Here is a 25,395-nt window from a genome sequence, read left to right on the forward strand (position 1 = left end):
AAAGGCTCTGTGCAAGTCAATAAAGCATGTAAATAACACAGAGTACACAAGCAGCTTGTTTCTGTAAAAGAGTATACTGTGCTTACAATGTGAGAGAGCTGATTTAATTTAAGCTTCTTTATACATGAGGTAGATTTTTTTTATATGAAATGTTTGTTTCCAAGAAGCATTTTTTATTGTGTGAGTTGAAAAGAAGTCTAATAGAGAAAAAAAATAAGTCTAAACATAGACATCTCAGCTAAAACAAGGTTAAATTTGGGCTGTCAGTGGAAGTCTAATAGATGTCTAACAATAGCCAAAAAATCAGCAAATAGCCAAGAGTAAATGATTGCACATGTAAAGCGGGCCCATAGCTAGCCCGGTGAAAAGAGTGGTTCTTTTTTCTCAAAAAGTGGACTTTTTTGCAGTTATTCACCTCAATTTCTTTTAATCTGAGGTTTAAATACTGCATTTTAGTGACATTTTACACATAATTTTTTTCTGGATTAGCTTGTTGGGTGGTCCTCATAACTACAATTTTGAATGTACCAAAAACATTTCTTAGAGATTTAGAATAAACAAATATATTTAAAAAATACTTATCTGTACTACTATATATATATTATATATAATATACACGATATATCATAATATATACATATATATATATATATATATATATATATATATATATATATATATATATATATATATATATATATATATATATATATATATATATATATATATATAATTTTTAAATACAAATTGATCACATATATCATTAATAAAAAAGGCGTAATAGACTCTTTAATTAAAAGTAATAGACTGACCAGCTCATTCAACTTTCCTCAGTGTGAATTTGTCCATTTGAATAATAAAAAATGAAACCAAGTAATAATAATAAAGTAGCGCTTCCAGATTTTTCTAGTCTCTCTTGTAGCCTAATTAGTATAAAAATTAACTTTAGCTTCAGAATTTTTCCCAGTGATGGGTTGCGACCGGAAGGGCATCCGCTGTGTAAAACATATGCTGGATATGTTGGCGCTTCATTCCGCTGTGGCGACCCCGGATTAATAAAGGGACTAAGCTGAAAAGAAAACGAATGACTGAATGAATGCCTCACACCTTTTCTATTTGTCATTTTTCATTCAAGAATATGGTCCAAGATTTAAAATAAAATTACTTGTAAACTGTATACAGAAGGACAATAGTGAAAGAGGACTTTACTTATGTCAGATTCGGCTTGGTCTTAAAGCCTTCTTCGATTAGTTATTTTCAAATTTATGTTAGCATAGAAGTCAAAATAGGACAAACGAGCTCATGTATGGGACAAATTCTGGACCTTTGTCAGAGGAGTGGGTTTTTCGAACCACCTGAACCCCCCATAGCTACATGCCCGTAAGGACTGTCTAATTTGTTTATTTGATGACTAGTCTATTTTTAGACTACTGTTATACATCTATTATTTTCACTGACAGCTAAGATTTAGCCTTGTTTTAGTCAAGAAGTCTATGTTTAGACATCCTTGAAACAAAATTGCCTGGTTTGTATTGTATGTTAGTTTCAGCTTTCAGTCCAAACAAACGAAATTTAGCTCAACTGGACAGCCATTTAAATTACCGTGCGTGTCAGTTGTGCTTGTGCAAAGTGTCATATTCTCTAATACACACAATGTATTACTGGCAGCTGAGTAGCACTGAATAAACCAATGTGTGTCCCTGAGGAGGAACATCTTGCAGCTTCTTCTTGCATAAATCACTCAGTGAGACATTTTAATCAGGTAATTATTCATCCTTTCTGCCAGTGACTGGGGGATTCGTAATGTTCTCCAGATCTGCTGGCTTGAATGGCACTACTGGGATCTGGTTAGAGTGCTGAAATGTTTCACCTCACAGGTTCAGAGGGGCAAACACTGCAGCTTTGCGATTTAATAGTACTATCCATCATCTGCCATAAAAAATAAAATGAAAATGTGATGTTTATAACCAAATATGATGCTTGTGTGTATGTGGCGAAGTCTCCACGAGTGCTTCACAGTGCAGGAGCTTCATAGACCCCGCAGGAAGCATCAAGACATTCTTGAGTGAATCAAATATCTTAAACCCTGAAGTTCACAGGAAGGAAATGTCATCGGCAGGACTGCACAGTTAAAACCAAACAATACGGCGTTTTATGAGGCAGGTTTGAAGAAGCCCTGTGAGATTGCGAAAGAAAGTTACCGCCCTTAGCAAGCTCAACATTAGACAGAAGGGTGACATAAATAAGTGTTTCTGTGTCTGACTTCATGGTGAATGTTATTTTCACCTGAGGAATGCTTTTTGTTCTCGAAAGTTTGTCGCCCACCTCCTGCAAATCTGACTTGCTTCTTGAATGCCAGTGGGAACCAACTGTGTTCTTTTTAAAAGCCAAAGGCAGCTGTATTTTCTTAAAGGGACAGTTCATCCCAAAATGAACAGTCTGTCATCATTTGTTCACCTCTTTTTGTGTTCCAATCCCATCAGAAATTTAACCTATTTAATTTAAGGTTTGGGGCGGCATAGTGGCTCAGTGGTTAGCACTGTGACCTCACAGCAAGAAGGTTGCTGGTTCGAGTCCTGGCTGGACCAGTTGGCATTTCTGTGTGCATGTTCGCCCAGTGTTCGTGTGGATTTCCTCTGGGTGCTCCGGTTTCCCCCACAGTCCAAAGACAAGCGGTATAAGTGAATTGGGTAATTTAAATTGGCCGTAGTGTTTGATGTACAGGGTAGCGGCTGGAAGGGCATCCGCTGTGTAAAACATATGCTGGAATAGTTGGCGATTCATTCCGCTGTGGCGACCTCTGATAAATCAGAGACTAAGTTGAAGGAAAATGAATGAATTAATAATTTAGGATATAATTACATAAAAATAGTTGCTGCAATGTTGCAATTATTATAATTACTTAAAATGTAACACTGTGACATTCTGAATAAATGCTTCAACGTAGTTAATAATTTCAGAATTCAGATATAACACAGACACACCTTTAAACAGAAGCTAAACTTAATACCCAAGAGCAAACCTTATGAAGTGAAGTGGCAGAAATCTCTTCTTTTGTCTTCTGGCAATGAAAACATTTCTGAGTTTAGAATGAAATGAAGGTGTAAGGCAAAAAAATGTTAGAAAAGTAAGGAAATAAATATTCTAAACAGTGATTAGGATTCCTGAGCTTGTAGCAAAAGCAGAACTCTTCTGTTTGCTAAATAGAACCCTCTTCATAAGACTCCAGTAGAAACCAAGCTTTAACATCCTATATAGAACCTAAATGGTGTAACTTTTTCATGATTTTTTCATCAGAATTTCTCAAGATTTTTATATACCTGTCTGATCTTATATCTAGTTGGCTCTGTTAGGGTTTAAAAAAAAAACAGAGAAATTCATAAAACACATAGATAACCCAACAACATGTGGGAGTTAGGCAATTCTGTGTGCATGCATAAGTACATGTTACAAGTTAAAAACAAAAAAGAAAAAAGATGCAGTGATAACCAGATTTCAATTAAATGTCATCATGGTCCTCTATAATGCCTTTAGGTTCTTTAGCATGTGTATTTTGGTGTAACTAACCCAGCAGACACACAACGTCGTAAGACATTATTATTATTAGGTTAGATTTAGGTCTCCAGCATCTAAGAACAATATTATTTTGACATCCAATAACGACGTGAAATGACGTTGATATTTTGTTAATTTTAGATTATGTTGAGAAGTGACCAAAATCCAATGTCGAGCCAACATCTTAAACCAACGTCATATTGACATCAAATAATGACATTTATTCATCAGGTATGGCAAACAAAATCCAACATCTGATAAATGTCATAGTGGTAACGTCCACCCAATTTCAAGCTGTAACATCATCAGACGTTGATATTTAGGTTGCGTTGGAAAGTAAACAAAATACGTTGGACATTGGCGTTGGCCTGACTTTGGGTTCTGATGTCAACTTGATTTTCATTTCCAAACAAAATGCAACATCCCACAACGTTGGACGTCAATCTGCTGTCATGTTGACGTCCTGTGCCTGCTGGGAAGTAACAGTTTCTCTCTGTAGATGATGAGGTTGGAGGATAAGTCAGCATCTAAACACAGATTGTAACGAATCTCTTCCATTTGTAATAAACACGATTACAGAAAACAAAAAAAAAGCAAAAATTGACCCTTAGAATTTGTAAAAAGATAAGTGATATCAAGTCTTGTTTTCATAGGCTATATTTTGAAACTAGTATGGGGTTACCATAATCGATGGTAACCACAAATTAACTATGGTTTTGCAAATCTAAGCATAGTTTTACCATGATAACTGTAGTAAAACTGCGAATGGAAGTCAATGCGGCAGAAAATAAAAACCACAAAGCAAAACATGGTTCATTTTCGTAAGGATTTCACCTGAGGAACACTAGCGGATACTGCTTTCAATGGAAAGTACCTAAAAACTGTTTGGTAAATGTCACCAGTTAGCTTGAATTTACAATACATTATAAGCATAGTCCAAAAAAATTGCTGAAATTGTTGCAAGTAATTAAAAAAAATTTAAAAAGGAAGTTGTTGTTGCTTAAATGTCTTAAAAGTAGAGGCAAAAGTTGCTAAACATAGAGGCAAAGTTGCTAAGTTGGCAAAACCACTGAGGAATGCTTATGAATATTTTTATTATCTGAAGTCTGTGCCCAACTTTACCTCAGCAAAATGTGATTGGCTGTTTGTATTCCAGTATAATATTTCTTTTCGATCACAAATCCAGCTATATTTTCTTTACATGGAGTTTCCCAAAGCTTGTGCCTGTGACACACAGCAGGGCCAAAGAGATCTGGCAACTGAGAGTAAGCATACAAACTGCTGCTGTTTGAAACATTGCGCAGTCCTGACTCTGCAGGCCTCAGGTCATTTTCCATTCCCTAATGTGTGTCAGAGGAGAAAAGCGAAGGTGAGGGTGTTTTTTTATTCAAGTTTAAATATATCCCCTCTGGTATACAGTATAGAGTACAGGTGCCATGCTGTACGTTTATTAACCTGGTCTACAAACCAGCTGGATTGATTTATTGAAGTACATCGTCACAGGACACCTGCAGAAGGTTCAGTTTTTGCCATTTATAGTAACAGGCCAGATGTGGTGTTGCCTGCTTCAGGCTGCGTTGAAATCCCACCTCACCCCCCAGAAGAATTTCTGAAAAATTTCCATCTCCACATGTTCTCAATTTTCTTCTGACTGAAAGCGTTGTTTTCTGATAGCTGTTCTATATATATATATATACGGAGCAAAATCGCACATTATTGGTTTTTTTTCTTTCTGTGTAACACATTATAGTATGCAGTACGTCGTTAAAACCACCACAAACAAATAGTAAAAAGGAGAATGGAATGAAGCTCCACTGCTCTGCCAGAACTGATAAATCATTGAGGAGTTATTTCATAAATGCTCAGCTTAATGGCTGCCCCTGAGAAATTTAGTCTTTCAGAGTTTTTTTTTAAATATTGTTTTGTAACTTGTGGTAAACAACTACATCCTTATGATTCAGTTTGACTGCGCATTCATTTCAGGGTAGATATTTAGTACAATTACATACATTGTATATAGTTTGAGTCATTGGTCCAGAATTGATAAAGTTTAGTTTTTTTTTTAAATCCATACAACTTTATTAAAAGCTGTGGGGCATATACAACAACTATGGACATATACAACAATGTATAATAACAATAATATAAAAGTGATTGTATTTATACTTTTCAATCTTGACAGTGCTGAAATTCTTTTAAATTGTAAAGATGGACATTGTTCAAATGGTTTTAAAAATGCATCATGTATTTGTACTACAACTTAGTAAGACTTATATTGGAAATGAATGACAGCAAAATACTGTATATAATTTTTCCCCTGGATATCTATTCTAAAACATTCATGGCAACATAAAAAGGGAGAAAAACAAACAACAAGGTCATGTGTTCTCTACAATTAAATAATAAAAATGTTATCATAAAGAATATTATGATATTCTGAAAAAAGTCAATAATACCTCAACCATTTATTTCAGTTTTTTTAAAAAGTCCAATTAAGTATAGGAAGAGCCATAAAACAATGCTTAATGATTGATAATAAAAAGTCTGGTAAAGACTCAAGAGAGAGGAATATGTGGGGGCATGTGTCAAAATTTGATTGATGACCACCAATCGCCTTTTAAGATGGGACTTCCGGTTTAAGCACCACCCCTTTTCATTTAATTCTTATAATTGCAGTAATTAGATTCTTTTCAAACCATTTAAATTATAATTCCTGTAAATAGATTGTAATCAAACTAATTAAATTATAATTACTGGCATAATAATATTATAAATATAATTTAATTTATTTGAATTACATTTTAATTAGCAGACTATATATAATATACCATTTATATTTATTTATTATTTATTAATTATTAATTTAATTAAACTGATAAGAATATAATTACCGGAATTCTAAAAATTATATTAAAAAGGGTGGGGCAGAAGTCCCGCCTTAATGTGGCGTGGCGGTCATCAATCAAAATTTGACACATGCCCCCACATATTCCTCTCTGACTCAATATTAAACTATTAATCCTAAATAAAAATTTTTTTAAAAAATGTAAATGATATGATATGTTTCCCTGTAATGGGTTGCAGCTGGAAGAGCATCCGCTGCGTAAGGACATATGCTGGATAAGTTGGCGTTTCATTCCGCTGTGAATGAAATGAATGACTGATTAATATAATATAACTTATATAAATGTGTTTATATTATAAATCAGTAGTTAACACCAAAGTCCCTTTAAGGCAAGTAATTTCGCTCGGCGGCCATCTTTGAAATGCCTCTCGGGCAGTATGCTCGGGCATTCTGTTTAAATGGGGAAACATCAAATTCTCCAAAACTACTTGCCAAGATTACGATTGCATTACATATTAGGAATAACCAATTAAATTAAACAACAATTGTCTATTTAGTTTCATTTCTAAATGTTCGTATCACACAAAATCTGCAGAAATTCACGTCTAGTCCAAGCCCCTCCCCTGGAGAATTGTCATTCTATAGCGATTGCTGATTGGCTCATGTACTAGAAGGCGGGGCTTTATTCGCCATATTGACTGTGAAACATCTTGTGTATTCTATAGTCTTTGTTAATATATATACAGTTGAAGTCAGAATTATTAGCCTCTCTATATTAATAGCCCCCTGTTTATTTTTTTCCCCAAAATCTGTTTAACGGAGAGATTTCTTCAACACATCTCTAAATATAATAGTTATTATTATTAAATATAATATAATATAATATTAAATATAATAGCATTTCTAATAACTGATTTATTTGATCTTTGCCATGATGACAGTAAACAATATTTTACTAGATATTTTTCAAGACACTTCTATACAGCTTCAAGTGACAGTTAAAGGCTTAACTAGGTTAATTAGGTTAACTAGGCAGGTTAGGGTAATTAGGCAAGTTATTGTATAATGATGGTTTGTTCTGTAGACTATCGGAAAAAAATGTAGCTTAAAGGGGCTAATAATTTTGACCGTAAAATGTTATTATAATATATTATAATATTATATTATAATTTATTATCAGACATACTGTGAATATGTCCTTGCACTGTTAAACATAATTTGGGAAATAATTAAAAAAGAAAAAAAATAAATCGAAAGGGGGCTAATAATTCTGACTTCAACTATATATATAAATTACATTATACAAAAAATACAGTATCACAATTTCTTTTTGTGTAGAAGAGATCTATCAAAATGATTTTAGTCATTAAATCTTAGAAAGACCTCAAAGAGGTGATACCGATTAAACACATTTCTACAGTTAAACAATGCTATTTCTGTCACTCTCGTAACGTCCTATTGGAAACTAAAGACACACCCGAGACAATGAGTTTTTAACAGATGTTTGTCCTCGCCTCAATAAATTATTGACTGTTTCTAAAAATTTCTCCCTGTTCTTAAACAGTGGGTGGAGCATTAGTTTAAAAGTAGCCTGGTTTAAATTAAGTTGACAAAAATATATCATCTTGTCACAAATAATAAACCACACACTTGCATGAAGCGGGTCTTCTAGTCTTCATTCTCTTCTTTCAAAATGTACTGAGGTCTTGTTTCCTTCAAATTTATGTAAATTGGTTGCCAGATTCTTTTATTTTATTGTTCTGCACTGTATTTATTAAGTTGTTTGGGATGTTAACAGATTGGCCCAAGGGTCTTTGACTCTGGTCATGACAAACTCAATCATTCTTTGCCTATCAAGAGCCTCTCTGAAGATCTGTTAGTAATTTTTTAAATTATTTCTTAACAACTTTTTCAATATAGTGTTGTGTAATTTAATTCCCCAAGTCCTTTTTCAGTCTCTTCAATCTTGCAATTGAGTCAAACTTCAATCAGTCAAGAGTTTACGCTCTAATGCATCTGCAGTTAATATTTACACAACCTGTTTATATTTAGATAGATCATTAAAGGAATGGGTCACGCAAAAACAGAAACATTCTGTCATCCTTTACTCACTTTCTTGTCATTCCAAAATTATGTGTCACTTATAAATCCAAAGATGGCCAAAAAGGCACACAACATGATTCATTGATTCAAATCATTTAAGATGATTTAACACATTTGAAATAATTTTCATCACAAGGAGCAGTGTAAGAAAACAAAAAGTTGACAAAACTTAAAATTGTAAGGCAACTTGCTGCACAGCTGTTTTGAAGTACTGTAGTTGACTCGATTTTAGTTTAGTCAACTCAAAAAAGCGGTGCAGAAAGTTGCCATACAATTTTAAGTTGAGTCAATGTTTTTTTTGTGAGTAATTGGTGGAAACAAGAACAAAAGAAACTGTAAAACAAAGATTAGCAATTTAAAGTCCTACCTACACTGTAAAACTCAATAAGTTAAGGTTACTCAAACCATTTGAGGAAACTGATTGCTACAAACCATTTGAGTTTTAAAAAAATTAATCTATATGAGTACTGTGAACTTACACCATTTAAGTTGAAGTAATGAGGTATTAAATTAACTCATTATTACCTTCAACACTTAGTTCCAAACTCTTTTCAAATGAGTAGAATTACTTTCAATAAATTTTGAGTTAACCACACTCATTTCATTTGATTAAGTTGACTGTTGGGTTTTACAGTGTAGTAAATGAAACAAAAACCAACCTGTGACATCATATTTAAATTTCTCTGTTAACAATGTTGCATGTTTTATGTCCTTTTGGAGCCCACTAACAATGGGCAAATGAAATACTTTTCAAAATATCCTATATTTTAGAGTCAAGTGAATATGCAGAGGCGTGCAATATTTCATGATTTAGCAAATGAGTTAACATCAAGATTTGTTTTAGAAACAATACTATTTGTGTGTGTGTGTGTGTGTGTGTGTGTGCGTGTGTGTGTGTGTGTGTGTGTGTGTGTGTGTGTGTTTCAGTTTTGCCAATGACAACAATTCCAAACACAGCTGGAGCAGAATTTGTACACCCTCAAGTGTGCCAGTGATTCAGTAATCAGTAAAGGGATTCACTTGCTTCATTCATTCATTCATTCATTCATTCATTCATTCATTCATTCATTTTCTTTTCAGCTTAGTCCTTTTATTAATCTGGGGTTGCCACAGTGGAATGAACCGCCAACTTATCCAGCTCATGTTTTTACGCAGCGGAGGCCCTTCCAGCTGCAAACCATTACTGGGAAACAACCACACACACTCATTCACACCCATACACTACGGCCGGTTTAGCTTATTCAGTTCATATAGCGCATGTCTTTGGACTTGTGGGGGAAACCGGAGCACCCGGAGAAAACCCACGCAAACACAGAGAGAACATGCAAACTCCACACAGAAACGCCAACTGACCAGCAACCTTCTTGCTGTGAGGTGAACGTGCTACCCACTGCGCCACCGCCTCGCAATTCACTTGGTTTCTTTCAAAATAATGCCATTTTCAACTAATCCAACTAATCATTTGAGTGAATGATTCAGTGAAACACTTAACTCGGTTATTTCAACCTAAATGTGGGTAAAATATGGATTTAAATGGGTTATTAAAAATAACCCAGTAGTTGGGTTTGTCCAAATTATATTCAAATTTGAGTTTAAATAATCTATCTTTTTTAGAATGTAGTGCTTATAAAACGGTAAGCAGGAAGCACATACTTTTTGACGTATTCAAGATTCAATCCAGGGACAGTACAGGATAGTAAATGATACACATTGTCTAGATTATATTACATTCTTGGATTGCATTTCAAAATAACAAATATCATATTACTATTACAGTTACTTTTGACAGTCCTCCATCATTTGGGCCAAATTTACCATTTTTCACATGCGCCACATTAGGCTCACATTCAGATTACATTTTGCCATAGTGTCAAATCTTTGCCTTAAATGGCCCATATATGAATTGGAATCTTTGGCCCCCTTTTGCCATTATACAGGTGGGCCACTTCAGGCTCACATTCATTTTGTCTGGGTCGAAGGAAGACCACCAGTGCTGCATAACTGTGGCCCACATTCATATGCTATCTGAGGATTAAGTAACTACAACTTTCACTATGTAATTTGTAGTCAGAAATGGGCTATACTTTAATCTACCACTGTATAAAGCTATTACTTGACTTTTTAAAAAGTGAGAAAAATTATTAAGTAAATGTGTACAATTTTTTTCCCAGTACTGGGTTGTGGAAGGGCATCTGCTGTGTGAAACGAATGCTGGAACAGTTGGTGGGTAATTCCGCTGTGGCGACTTCTGATAAACAAGGGACAAAGCCGAAGGAAAATGAATGAATGAATGAATAAATGCGTAAAAATATAAAAATGTAATTGAGCCAACTTAACAGTTCCCAGTTACAATAAGTTTACTCACTTTATTAAGTAAAGTCAACTTGTCTCTTTTAAGGCAACAGGTTTACTCCCTGTTTTAAATACAGTCGACTTCTCGCTTTTAAGGCAACAGGTTTACTCACTTTTTCAAGTAAAATCAACTTCTCGCTTACAGTGCACTTTGTAAAGTGTACAGTATGTGCTTTTACTGTCATTAATAATTATGCATGACAGGCTTAATCCAACACACACGCAGCAAAAAAATATTGTTTGTCATAATCATTATTTAAAAAAAACAGACATACAAATTTGGAATGACATGAGGGTAAGTAAACGATGACAAAATGGTCATTTTGAGGTAAAAAGATATAAAACAGGAAAAGCTATGAATGGAGAAGTTCACTTTTGGACAACAAGCAAAATAAAGTTTCCTCTGGAGGTATTATGACGATACTCCCCTAAGATAAAACATCTTTATGTCCAAAACTCTCACTCTATTCTTTCTCCTTGACTTTAGCAGACTTCTCATTTGGGGGGATTTAAGCACTTTCTTATTTTCCTTTCCACACCCCCACGACAATTTCTTTTTCCCCGACCAGCATTAGAGGCTGTGACATTTGAGCACATCACACACATGCAGCCCACCTCCAGCACAGCATTACTCACAGCGAGTGTTTAAAAGCACCCGCTCAGACTCACAGAGGCTCAGTGTGGGCTTTCAGATACATGTGGGACAGTGGCGGAGTACCAGCACACGAAAAAACAACCCACGAGGCATCTTTGTGGCCGTGGAGCATCTGATTTACTTCAAAATAATCTGATTACATGCAGAGAGAGACTAACGTACACAGAATGTATGCGCCCGGGGCCGTGCTGGCCCTCTGCCTGCCCTGCTTTTTAACTGGGATCGTGTTCAGTTATGAATATGGAGAGGATTACTCTGATTCCTACTATAATGAAATCTCCAATGGTGACCGCGTGCAATGTAAGTCTTTTTCAATTCTACATGTCTCTTTGTTTGTAATCTGTAAACATTCATGTATTGTTTGTGTCATTTTATTTTCTGTCAGTTGAATTACCAAAACATTGTTGTATTGGCAGATTAGTGTATGGCAAAGTATTTTAAAAATAGAAATATTAAGTCAAATATTAAGTAAAGGGGTATATGCAAACTTTTCGGATATCACAAAACATTTTATTATTTCCAAATTTAAAAAAAATTGTGAAAATGATAATATATATGAGGTGGTTATTTAACTGGTTATTGTTATATGTAATTTAATTTATAGTATTAAAGTGCTAAGATCAATATTATTAGTCCACTTTAATAGTTAATTTGTTTAATTAGTTTAATTGATTGGCTACAGAACAAACCACTGTTGTCCAATGAAGTGTTACATATTTATCTGTATTTGTAATGCACAGAGCTATAAGTATAATGTCAAGTGTTGGCTGCTTTCATAAGTTTTATAAGTCGAGATAAAATATTTTTTTACAATGTAGAATTATATACTTTAGTTTTTCTTTTTTTTTCAGCCCAGTGGTTTCTGATTGAAAAGAAGCACACCGTAAAACCCAAAAAGCTAAGGTAACTCAAATCATTTAAGTAAACCAATTGCAACAAACCATTTAAGTTAAAAAAACTAATCCTAAAGAGTACTGTGAACTTAATCCATTTGAGTAAAAGAAGCAATTTGGGCACAGTAAAACGCAATAAATGAAGAGAACTCAAACCAACTGAGTACTGTAAAACCCAATAAGTTAAGGCAACTCAAACCGTTTGAGGAAACCGATTACTACAAACCATTTGATTTAAAAAAAACGAATCTATGAGTACTGTGAACTTACTCCATTTAAGTTGAAGTAACGAGGTATTTAATTAACTCGTTTAACTGTTTAAGATATTTGGGAATACAAATATTTTAATATTTCAAATAAAAAATATGTGAAAATGTCATTGTATATTAGGTGGCTATATAACTGGTCATTGTTATATATCATTTATTTTATCATTTTAAACTGCTAAGACCAATATTATTAGCTTTGTCTTTAATTGGCAGTGAGTGACTTACCTGACTAACCTAAAGTTAACCTAAGTAACCTACACTGTAAAAAATTATATGATCAATTAGTCCTAACAGCAAATGTTTTTAGGTCATTGTAACTTATTAAGCTAAGCTAATCCTCTTCTAACTTATTTTTATAAGTTATGCAAGCTGTTTTGAGTCAGAATATTGTAATATAAGTTCAATAGACTCATAAGGTTAATTTGATTCAGCTTAAAGTACAGTGTAGTTAAGCCTTTAAATTGCACTTTAAGCTGATTACTCTTAATCTTCATACTATTAATCAGCACATTTCATTAAGGGATGGTTCATAAACAAATTTCAGGAGGAGCCCGATCAGTCTTTGACAAGGCTAATTCATCACATACAATCATCCAAACAGCTCAAGACCAAACCCCTACAATTAGTCAAACACGTCATACCTCCATTTTCTCTTGACTTCAGCATCCCTCCACCACCCCAACTCCACACTATTAAACCCGATACCTACTTAAATCTGAGGGGGGAGTGTTCTGGAGCCGGACTAGACACTGCACTCAGACCTATCTCTCTCTATCCCGATAAGGGGAATAACACGAGTTAGGGTGACTTTCTGAGCTCAGAGCCCTCTCCCCAGACAGCACGCCAAATACACATATTCTATTCAGTCAAATATCTGTCACTGTGAACTCGTGAAATATCTTAAAAAGAATAACAATTTCACAGCAGGGATAATAATGTCTTTAACATATAACACACACACACACACACACACACACACACACACACACACACACACACACACACACAGTGTTAAATATTTATCTGTATCTGTAATGCACAAAGCCATGGAAGTATAATGTCATGTGCTGTGACCTATAGCTTTCAGAAATACACAAGTGTTGGCTGCTTTCATGACATTTGACATTTACATACCTTTCCACTGATGCTCTTCTGCAAACTCAAGCCTGGAGCTTAAACATATTAACCAGAATATGCTTATGAGGATCATAAAGGTTATTCATTTTCAGAGGACCTGTCTCTGGGTGTAGTCAAATGCTGTGAAACAAGCAAAGCTGCAGTTAGCAATTGTTCTGTTCACTATAAACTCAGAAGAAAGGGTTAAAGCAAACCAAATATATACACACACACCTTTTTTTCTGCATGTGATGACTATTTCAAATGATAGGCTTCTGGTCCAGTTTGGGAAACTTTTATTCAAAAGAACTGAAATGGATTGTTTTGAATAATAATGTTGTACGTAGTGAAAACTGTGTGAGAGGTATGTTTGACTTTGTGATTTATTTTTTCTATCATGAAAACCAAATCATGCTTGGTGTTTTTGCATGACATTAGTATCAAGCAAATTTGTGGCCAAAGCTCTTTTCAGTTCTCTGTGTTTTGTTCTTTCAGATTATTTTCTCTTTGTATCCCTTTATGATTTGATGGATGAAGTGTGAGGATAATAATGTCACCTTATTGTATTCAGTTATTAAAAAAAACTTCACTTACTGATTACAGTTTAATGAAAGTTATATATTATTTGAACCCATTATTCATTTTTTTTAATCAATATATAATGGCAATCCCAGCAGACACCTTGATATCAAAACAACCTAAAAAAAAAAAAAAAAAAAAAAAAAAAAAAAAAAAAAAAAAAAATATATATATATATATATATATATATATATATATATATATATATATATATATATATATATATATATATATATATATATATATAAAATTTTAAATGCTAATTTAACTGACTACCTTGATGTCACACCAAATTGATAAAAATGTTTAAAATAAATAATCTTAGATGATTTCCCACTGTTTAAAATAAAATAAAATATAAATAAATTAAACAGAATTATTGTAATGGGAAGAGAACGCTTTCCCAGTGATGTGTTGCGGTTCATTCCGCTGTGGTAACCCCTGAATAATAAATGGACTAAGCCGAAAAGTAAATGAATTAATGAATGAAGGGGACACTGACAACAGAGGTGGGGATCCACATGCAGGGTTTATTGAGAATGGTCATGCAAGCAACGGTCAACACAGAGGCAAACAGATGTACACAGGCAAATCCAAAGTCTTGGTCATACAACAGGCAGATAGTCAAAAGGCAGGCAGCAGACAACGTAAAAACAAACAAAACAAGGCAAGGTTCAAACACAAAAGGCAAGGCAAGGAAACCACGTTGTAATGTTCACAAACAGTACAACAAGACTCAGCCCAGAAGTGTGTGTGTGTGCGCTGCATTTAAAGTCCTAGTAATCAGCCTTTGACAATCCCCACGGCTTTGTGTTTGCAATCAGTAAGGATCAGGAACCGGTGTGAGTGTGTGGTGCATGACTGGAACTTGTAGTCCATATAATGGCAGATATGTAGTTCTATGCAATCTGTGTGTTTACGTGCGATGTGCCAGGATTATATCGCTGGTGATTGTGATAATTAGATTAAATTACATTTAAAAAATGAATTATATTAACTTTCTAACACAGGAGGAAAACAAAACAAAAGTAGTGTATAAATTGTTCTAATTCCAAAAGAACTTTTTTCCTATCTTAATTTATTTTTATTGTCATTGTTACGGAAAAGCTGCAATTTTAGCAGCCTACCTTCATGTTAAAATGACATCAAATTGATATCTAATGATGGTGTCAAAAGTCACATCAAAAATAGATGACAGGACTCTCCTTTAATCAATTTATGACGTGTTTTTTGGCAATGTTAGATGTCACTTTGATGATGTTTTGACATCAAGGTAGTTTAAATGGTACAAAATCCAATGTAAATTGATAAAATAAGCTTTCTGATTAATAAATCATCTTTTATTATAAAACTTATTTTGTCAAAAGTGCATCAATGCGATTGTGGATGTCAAAAAAATGGACGTCAATGTTTTTTTGCATTTTGCAAACCTTTGCATTTTTTATGTCTTTTTCAATGTCGTTTTGACATGAGGCTGCAAACTGGTTTACCTTTTAAAAATGTTCATGTTGCACAAACACTAAGCAGTAAAAATTTCTTTATTAACAGCAGAAGGCACTCAGATCCCCTGTCCACCCCTGGACCTCTCCCGCTGGGACAAACTCTTCATTATGCTGGAAGACTCTCAGATGAAACAAAACATTCTCCATCAGCAGACTGAAGACATGGTCAAGAAAGAGATAGACTTCATACGGAAGGATCTCCACAAGCTTAACAATAACAAAGCGTGTGTCCAAGCTTCAGAAAACACCTGCAAATGCATAAGCGAACAGATGAACCGCAATCTGAAGCAAGTTATGGAGCAGCTCAGAGAGGCTGCAGACTCACATCAAGCCCAAAACAATGAGACGCTGCAGCAGCTCATTCAGCTGAGCAGACATCAGGCTTCCCGTCTCACCAAACTGGAGTTAGGAGCAGGACTGGGGCAGGTGGCGGTAAAGTCTTTTTCTGTTTATCCAAAAGAACAAGAAGCGAGCAGTGCAGACGGTGGGAAGCTGGAGAGAGCACTAACGGCCGCCACCGCTGATCTCCAAAGGGTGCATGCCCAACTGGCCCTTTTCCAGAGAGCAACAGTACACCGCTATCTGCCCTCAGGTAAATGCTTCAGCGGTAATACAAATATATATAACAGAATCATTGATGATTTCCCACTGTTTTAAATAAAATAAAATACAATAAAGTTTGTAACATTTATGCAAACAAACAAAAAGTACTGTATAGTGCAATTTAAAGTAACTTTTTTTCTATTTTAATTTCTTAAAAATGTAATCTTTAGTGTAATGGAAAAGTTGCAAGCCTTTTTAGCAGCCTTTACTCCAGTTTTTAGTGTAAAACAATCCTTTAGAAGTTATTTTAATATGCTGATTTAGTGGACAACATGGGTCCCAAAGTGACCCAAATTCTTTTCCGCCTATATTTCTTAAAGAGACTAATTTCATCATTTAGTATCCATGTTTTTGATCATCACAAATCCTTTAAATAAATTAGTAATATTTTTTTATATGTGTAAAATCGATAGATATAATTACTGTAGGGATAATTTACAGTTTGAACCCAAAAATGACCAGTCTGTCAGATGAAGAAGAGCCGGAGTCAGAGATTCAATTAAAACTGAAGATAGTCTGCAGTTTCAGCAGCAGAAGCCAGCTTCAACACTTGCAAAGGAGTTCGTAGGCCGCTCTGCTTACAATCACAAATCGACAACAATTATACTTTTACATAACGTCATTAACTGCACCATACATATAGGTGTTTCAACCTGATCGCTTAAAACACAGATAGACTTATAAAATTTCTGTGCGTATGTAAAATATCTCAAGCATACAAACGTCAGATATACAAACGTGTAAAATGATCTAAAAATGAATAGAACAGACACACGCACAAAGTACAATCTCTTTCTTACATAAGGCTGAGTGCACTTTCAGCAGTCTTATCAAAGCTGGTTAAAGACCGGTATAATCTACATCCAAACTGGCAGCTTGCATACAAAGGAATAACTTTAAAAGATTTAACATATAAAACGTAAAATATCACTTTAGACATAATTAACACAGCAAATAACAGTATGAACAGTTGTTTCCAATTCTTCAAGAATGCAGATCCTGACCTCTAACCTGATTTGGGAGCTCCTGAAAATAGAGTTTTGACAGACAAAGATAGGGACAAAGACACTCCAAGTGAACATTCCTAAATATATTCTGAAATTGGGTAATGTTTAACTTTATTCACTAGTCAAAATCATTTCAAAGATTAAATACTGATTCAAATAATCATATGTATAAAGTAATGAGAAAAAAAAGATAAACTTTGATCCTTTCTGTGATGGATTTAAAGAAATCCAACCCCATCAATGCAAAAACTGTGTTAGTTTATAAAGTAAGAAATACCCAGACAAAAAATAGTTCTTCAGTAGTTCTTTATGGTAGAAGAGGTAATATATAGCACCATTAGTTCCTTGGCTTGTAATATGGGAACCAATTTCAGTGCTATAGCACCAGTATTGGTTCTTGAGTTGTTCTTTGAGGTGGTCAAAGTGCTACATACACTCAAAAAATGACGTTTGTTGTTTGTTCTAACTACTTATTTAAAATGAGCAGAAACAACACAATTCCTGATGTTTTTTGGACTTAATTGTTCTATGTTCAATCCACTTAAATTGGTAAAAACTAATAAGTTAACTTAATTCATTCATGTTGTCCCAACACAAATCGATTGTGTGAAACCAAACATTTTTTGACTTTTGCTTCTTGTTCAAACTGCTTGTTTAAAATGAGTTGAAACAACACAATTCTTAAGGTTTTCAAGGGAATTGTGTAGAACCCAGCAATTTTTCACAGTGCCATCTTTGAATATATAGGTGCTATTTAGAACTTAAAATAGTTTCCTGTGATTACAGGCCAAAAACAACTTTTGGTGCTATGAAGCACCATTTTAAAAAGAGTTTAACATAGGAAATCTATACGAGCCATTTTACACCCATTTTGAGCATTAGGAGGGTTGTGTAATGCTTGTTTACATATTTAATTATGCATATTTAATTATGGCTTATTTAATTATGTTAAAGCAACATAAAACAGGGCTTATTGATATATATTTTTTTACAGTGTGATGATTCAGTGCCATAATTATTCTTTCAATCCTTATTTCTTCCTTTTCTCATTTTTCAAGGGTGTGAAATGGCTTTATTATTTCCAATGCGCTCCAAGCACATCTTCGCAGAAGTAACACCCTCCATGTCCATGTCTCTACAAACATTCACCCTCTGTCTGTGGGCCAAAGTGACTCAGTCTCTTAAGAAAACAGTTCTTTTTTCTTACGGAACCAAGATAAACCCTCAAGAGCTCCAGCTACTTCTGGCAGGTCGCTCACTGCTTCTCAAGGTAAGCGGTGACACTGGTCTAGTGGAAGCTCCTGGTGTAGTAACAGATGGGCAGTGGGGACACTTTTGCGCCACTTGGAGCTCAAAACAGGGTCTGGCCGATTTGTGGGTGAATGGAGAAAGTGTTGCCAGAGTGTCTGGAGTAGCAGAAGGCCACGAACTGCCCAGTGATGGCTTCATTTTGCTTGGGCAGGAGAGCAGCCGGTCGGGAATTTACAGAGATCTGGACTCAACAGTGGTCTTCACTGGGAAAATGACAGGGGTGAACATGTGGGACCACGTGCTGGAGGCAGAGAGGATTAAAGAGTACGCAAATCAGGACGGGTCTTGTGATAGCAGAGGGAATGTGATTGGATGGGGCATTTCAGAGATCATTCCACATGGTGGAGCTCAATATATCAACTGAGACTGCACCAATATCTACTGGCATAAAGCTGTATATTAAGTGTTTTTTATTATATAATTATGGATTTTTTTTGTATTTACCTTCACTTTCATTCCAAATATAATATATGCTCCGCTTAAAGGGATATTTCACCCATAAAATAAAATTCTGTCATCGTTTGCTCGCCCTCCTCATTCCAGACCTGTTTGACTCTTCTGTTGAACACGAAAGAAGATTCAGTATTTTGAAGAATGCTAGAAAGCGGTACCCATTGACCTCCATAGCTTTTTTCCGTCTATTAGGAAGTTATCAACACATTAACAAATATTTTCTTTTGTGTCCAACAAAAAAAGTACAAACACATAAAGTTTTGGAACCACTTAAAGGTGAAAATAAAATACAAAAATGTTATTGAATTATATGTTTAATACTTACAAATAGGACAAACAAACAAAAAGTACTGTATAGTGCAATTTAAAAGAACTGTTTTCTGTCTAAATTTATTTTAAATATCAATTATTATTGTAGAAAAGCTGAAATTTTTAGCAGCCTTTACTCAATATTTTAGTGTCACACAGTCCTTTTATTTGCTCACCAAAGTGAATTTTCATCTTTTAAAAAGATAAGCTCTTTTTCCCAAGATATAAATTCACCCTCATGTCATTTCAAACTTGGGATGCATTTGCAAAAACCATCATCCTCCTAAATTACGTAATTACAAAACATAGGTTAGCAAATTCAGAGTTTCCTGAATCTTTCAGAATCTTAAAGTTGCCTTGTTTACATTTTCTGTAATTTGCTTCTATAGTCATTTTTAATGCAGTTCAGTTTTAACGATCTTCAGACTGACAGTTATGCTCCCTTCTATGTGCACTCCAAGAATATTTATGCTATTTTAAATACAGGCGTGGTGTTAAAGAACGGTGACTTTTATGATTTACAAGTGGAAATCTGTTACATGAGTGTGAATGAGTGTGTATGTTTCCCAGTGATGGATCGCAGCTGGAAGGGCATTCGCTGCGTAAACAATATGCTGGATAAGTTGGTGGTTCATTCTGCGGTGGCAACCCCAGATAAATAAAGGGACTAAGCCAAAAAGAAAATGAATGAATGAATGAATGAATGAATCTGTTACATTTCCGAAGCTTGTGAAAACAAAACTTGTATTCATTCATTTATTCATTTTCCTTTGGCTTAGTCCCTGATTCATCAGAGGTCGCCACAGCAGAATGAACCGCCAGCAAAACATATATATTAAGCGTTTTAATTTATAATTAAAAAGTATCTGTACTGCACATTTATGCAACATTTTCGCAATGTTTTGAGTATAATTTCAAGAATTGCAAAAGTAATTAAAATAAAAATCTTACACTTTTTTAACATCATTGTATGGCCATACATTTATATATGAGACTATGAATTGCATGTTGTGAGTGGTTTATGTTTCATTTACAATATATATAATATATGAAAAAAAAATGTCTAAAGTATGGGGGAAAAAAGAAACCAATGCAAGAAAACAAGCTAATTGTTTATTTCAACTATAACTCATATAACATACTAAATTAAAAGAAAAAAAAATATATATAGGTTCAGTCACATTAGTCTTTGGCTGCATTCAGGATGCGAATTACAGGGGGGTTTGGGGGGGGGATTGACCCCCTTAATTATGGTTTGATCCCCCCTGAAGGACGTCAAAACAACATGTATGGGGGGTGGAGGGTCAGAAACTGAATAAGAAGTTTACTCTGATCAGTATTTTTAATAAAAAGGTTAATAATTAAAAAAAAATAGACATCGGTTAGGGTGACTAGGTAGGTTTCCTCTGGGTGCTCCGGTTTCTCCCACAAGTCCAAAGACATGCGCTATAGGTAAATTAAGCTTAATTGTCTATAGTGTATATGTGTGAATAAGAGTTTATGGATGTTTCCCAGTGATGGGTTGCAGCTGGAAGGGCATTCGCTGTGTAAAACATATGCTGGATAAGTTGGTGGTTCATTCCGCTGTGGCGATCCCTGATTAATAAAGGGACTAAGCTGAAAAAAAAATGAATGAATGATATCCGTTAGACCACCCCTATAACGGTTCATATCATTGTGAATGCATAATCACGTCAATCAGTGTATGCGAGAAAAAAGTCATTCAACAGTCTGAAACCAGCAGATTTAAAGCACTGATAGACATCGTAAGAGTTCACAAGACTGTTTTCTCATAAAATATGTTTGTTTCTACATATAGCCTAAAAGTAAAATCAAATTAGACTCATAGTTTGTAAGCCGAAATAGCTAACCAGGCCAGAATACACTAAATAGCCTATCCCACAAAACACTGAAAACTTCAAAACATTTTATTAATAAATTAGATGATATTTAAATAAATACATACATCTGATTCACTGAAGCATGTATGACACAAACTAACATTACTGAAAAAGTTGACCCCTCAATCCTCAATGTATAATTCACACACTGGCTGCATTTCATTCTAATTTGTTCATCCCTATACCCTAATCTCTTTGAAGGGTTTACTCTCCGGAGTGAGAGGTTTAAAGCGATGGAGGGTTTAGAACAACAGAACAAAATCCTTTCAGGCTCTGATGTTGAATGATAAAATAACCCAATGTCATTTGGGACACAACTAAACTAAAGCAAGAGGGCCATCCATCTTTGTATTTCTACATGCCTTGACCAAACACTGCTCCTCAAAACATAAAATTGTCTATAAACACATCACTAACTATAAAATATATTTTCAAAAGATTAAGGATGACACTTCCTTCAAAACGCTTTCTTTAGTGGAAAATCAAACCGGTTTGGAATGTCATGAGTGCAAGTAAACACTGACAGAAATATCATTTTTGCAGGAACTTTCCCTTTAACTTAAAAACATGCATGCTATACAAATAAAACAGTTCAATATTGTGTTTTTTTATTTAGTGCATTAAGGACACAAACGATTTAACATGTAAATAAATTAGTTTAATGAACAAACAGCTAATAAATTCTAGCAGTGTAGTTGCGGTGAGCGTAATTAATGGACTACAAATGACTGAACTGCTTCTCTGTTGTTCCAAATTTACATTTTAATGAGCTGGGGTGGGGTGGGGTGAGTCTGGATTTATTTACAGCACTGTGATTGTTTACATTGTTCACCAATAATGTAAAACAGACTGTCCCTTTTTTATAGTTTAGTCATTTATAATGTTTGTCTGGCGTATTGCTGCATAGGTGTTACTCTGCTATGACCATTGCCAGCTGGTCCAGTCTGACCACAAATAATATAAAGTGAACCCAAACAAGGCGTGTGCTTAAACCATAGTAGCAATAACTCTGAAATGAGACCCACACATGTATGTGTAATGATTACAATGAGCAGTACTTTCCAGTGTTGTGTGAAGCATAGAGGTCAGAAAAAACTTTTTCACATTGACTGACCAATTTTTTCCTGTCAACAATATTTAACTAGTATTAAGGTCTAACACACCATGTGTTAATGTATGTCAGTTGTTGTTTTTGCATTTTAATATTGTATAAATGTCATAAAATTGATTATTTTGTAACATGAAAATTTTGATTGAATGCTAACATGGTATCTAATATAATTTTCAGAATATATTTATAGTTTTAGGTTCAGTATTGTTTGGCATTCATCACTGCTCAAATTTTCGGTTTAGGTCTATATATGTGAATGTAAAATTGTTGTGTTTTTATATTTCATGTATATTCTCAACATATATTTCCTCAAAGGTTACATAGTCCTTAGAAAACTCTAGTTGTAAGTCTATGCTCTCTATATGAGAAGAGAAGCGTAGCATCATCTATTTAAATAATGTTTTTTTCTTTTTTTACTTGTAGAGCTATTATGTCATTAACTAACTTTTTAACTCAACTAACATTTTGTTATAAGGAAGTTTAAAAAGTTCTGGAAACTTTACTATCTCCTCTTTTATTTTGGCTACATTTGTAATTATATACTTCTTTGTTTAATTGTTATGGACAAAAGAATTATAGGCACCTTTTCCTTTAAATGTCTACTCCTGATGTAGAAGTGAAAACGTGACTTAAAGAGCTTTTTAAACTGATAATGCATATTCACACCTCTGTGACATCATCATGACTACACGAAAAGTTTATTTACGAAGAGTCATTTTACAACTTAAGTTGTGAAAGTAAATTTAAGGTAATAAGCTAAAAGACAACATTGCTGGTTTTAATTTACATTTATCATCATGAATATTAGACTGTATACGACACTAATATATTTGTTTATGCTTAATTTAAAGATGCAATACAGCACCAATAAGGATATGTCATTGTTTGGATAAACTGACAATGTATATGTTGAATTATTGAATATATATCAATTAATTATTTTCAGTCATATTTTATGATGATGTACTTTGTTCATTCATTCATTTTATATATATATATATATAGTGACGCGGTAGCGCAGTAGGTAGTGCTGTCGTCTCACAGCAAGAAGGTCGCTGATTCGAGCCTCAGCTGGGTCAGTTGGCATTTCTGTGCGGAGTTTGCATGTTCCTCCTACGTTCGCGTGGGTTTCCTCCGGGTGCTCTGGTTTTCCCCACAGTCCAAACACATGCGGTTCAGGTGAATTGGGTAAGCTAAAATTGTCCGTAGTGTATGTGTGTGAATGAGAGTGTATAAGTGTTTCCCATATATATATATATATATATATATATATATATATATATATATATATATATATATATATAATGGACCCAGCCAAGGCTCGAACCGATCGTGCTACCCACTGCGCCACCGTGACGCCCCATGTACATTTTGGTTATTTCTATTTTTTAAATATTCTTCCTATATATATTTGTACTTCATTTGAATCATATAAACTTGGTATAGGTTTTAACATGTGCTATGGAAACATTAAAAAGAAAAATAACTCTTTTTTTTATAGTAATAATCTTCAATATTATATTACAGCTTCACTCTTTTAGCTTTTCCGTATCTGAAATAATCCAGCAAGTGTCTTCAATAAACAAATATACCAAACATAAGCCTCTGGGTTCCAGATTTACAACATTTCATGCTCTAAAAATGTTTAACAGGTCATAGTACACCATGATTACTGCATAAATATAATTTAATAGGCAACCAATTAAAACAATAACAACACTAACCCAAAATACAGTCAATTATTTTCACCAAAATCTTTCATTTTCACATATACTGAAAAATTTAATATATTTGAAAGTAATTATTTAAGGTGCATATGTGAGATTTTTCATAACAATAAACAAGAAGATATTTTGAACCTTTTTTTATTTTTATTTTCACAGTTGTTAATTTTTTCACTATACTTCTCAGCTATAATCCACAAAGTTACTCCATTAAAAATAAACTGTGCATTTCTGCATTTAAAATATACAGTGGATTATAATTTCAAGTCTATTCTCAAAAAGCATTTAATAGGTTACTCAATTATAACCACTGCATAAACATTTTTACACCATTACACCATCATTTACTTTATGAGCATGATGATATTGTGTTATACCAGTCAGAAATTAGCCAGTTTGTTGATTGGTGTGATAAAATAAGCTAAAAATAAATACAATAAAACAGAAGAGATGGTATTTGACCCAAAGTGTAGGTGACCATCAAATGCGTTGAATGGTTATGCATGACCATCCTATTACTTGTTCAGAGACCTTAAAGTACTTGGGCATTTACATTGATAGTGCATTTACATGGAAAACACACATAGAAAGGGTTTGTTCTCGTTAACACCAGAGATTGTATTTTTACAGACGGAGGTTATGTCTTTTTGGAGTTAACAATGTTGTTTTTATAAAGCTGTTCCTGCTCATTGTCAGGTATCACAGTGTGGTTTGGCAACCTATCTGTACAGTGTAAATCTAAATTCATGCATCACTTAAAGACAGGAAGGAAAATTGTTGGGCACAATGAATATTTTAATCCTCAAGTTTTATATGAGAATGGTGTCCTTAATCAGGTGGAAAGGATTCTGAATGATCCAACTCATTTTTTGTTTTCACATTATAAACTGCTTCCCTCTGGTAGAAGATATAGAGTCCCTAAGTGTAGGTTGAGCCGATATAAGAAACCATTTGTACCTGTTTCCGTGGGTTTATTTAAAAGTTTATCTTAAATAGCACTATAATTATTGTAACTACTGTATTTTGTATTGTTTTTAATGTTTGTTTTATGGTATGTCTGCAGCAATATGGCAATGCCCATAACAAATTTCCTGTCAAGGACAATAA

At 34.1% G+C, this 25,395-nt stretch overlaps 1 protein-coding gene across 1 annotated transcript; it reads left to right on the forward strand.

Moving 5' to 3' along the window:
- The first annotated feature begins 11,448 nt into the window (after positions 1–11,448).
- Positions 11,449–23,478, forward strand: ptx3b (pentraxin 3, long b). The gene is made up of 3 exons (XM_056478225.1): positions 11,449–11,810; positions 15,916–16,461; positions 18,538–23,478. The coding sequence occupies exons 1-3, from the start codon at positions 11,651–11,653 to the stop codon at positions 19,152–19,154; spliced, it is 1,323 nt and encodes a 440-aa protein (XP_056334200.1). The 5' UTR covers positions 11,449–11,650; the 3' UTR covers positions 19,155–23,478.
- Positions 23,479–25,395: the final 1,917 nt, after the last annotated feature.

This window comes from Danio aesculapii, chromosome 2, assembly GCF_903798145.1.
Source record: "Danio aesculapii chromosome 2, fDanAes4.1, whole genome shotgun sequence".
In the NCBI taxonomy this organism is placed as follows: domain Eukaryota; kingdom Metazoa; phylum Chordata; class Actinopteri; order Cypriniformes; family Danionidae; genus Danio; species Danio aesculapii.

Excerpts from the sequence above, each read along its gene's own strand:
- ptx3b (XM_056478225.1), top strand. The coding sequence starts at position 11,651 with ATGCAGAGAGAGACTAACGTACACAGAATGTATGCGCCCGGGGCCGTG. Across the intron at positions 11,811-15,915 it reads CAATGGTGACCGCGTGCAAT|CAGAAGGCACTCAGATCCCC; the intron begins GTAAGTCTTTTT and ends CTTTATTAACAG. Across the intron at positions 16,462-18,537 it reads ACACCGCTATCTGCCCTCAG|GGTGTGAAATGGCTTTATTA; the intron begins GTAAATGCTTCA and ends TCATTTTTCAAG.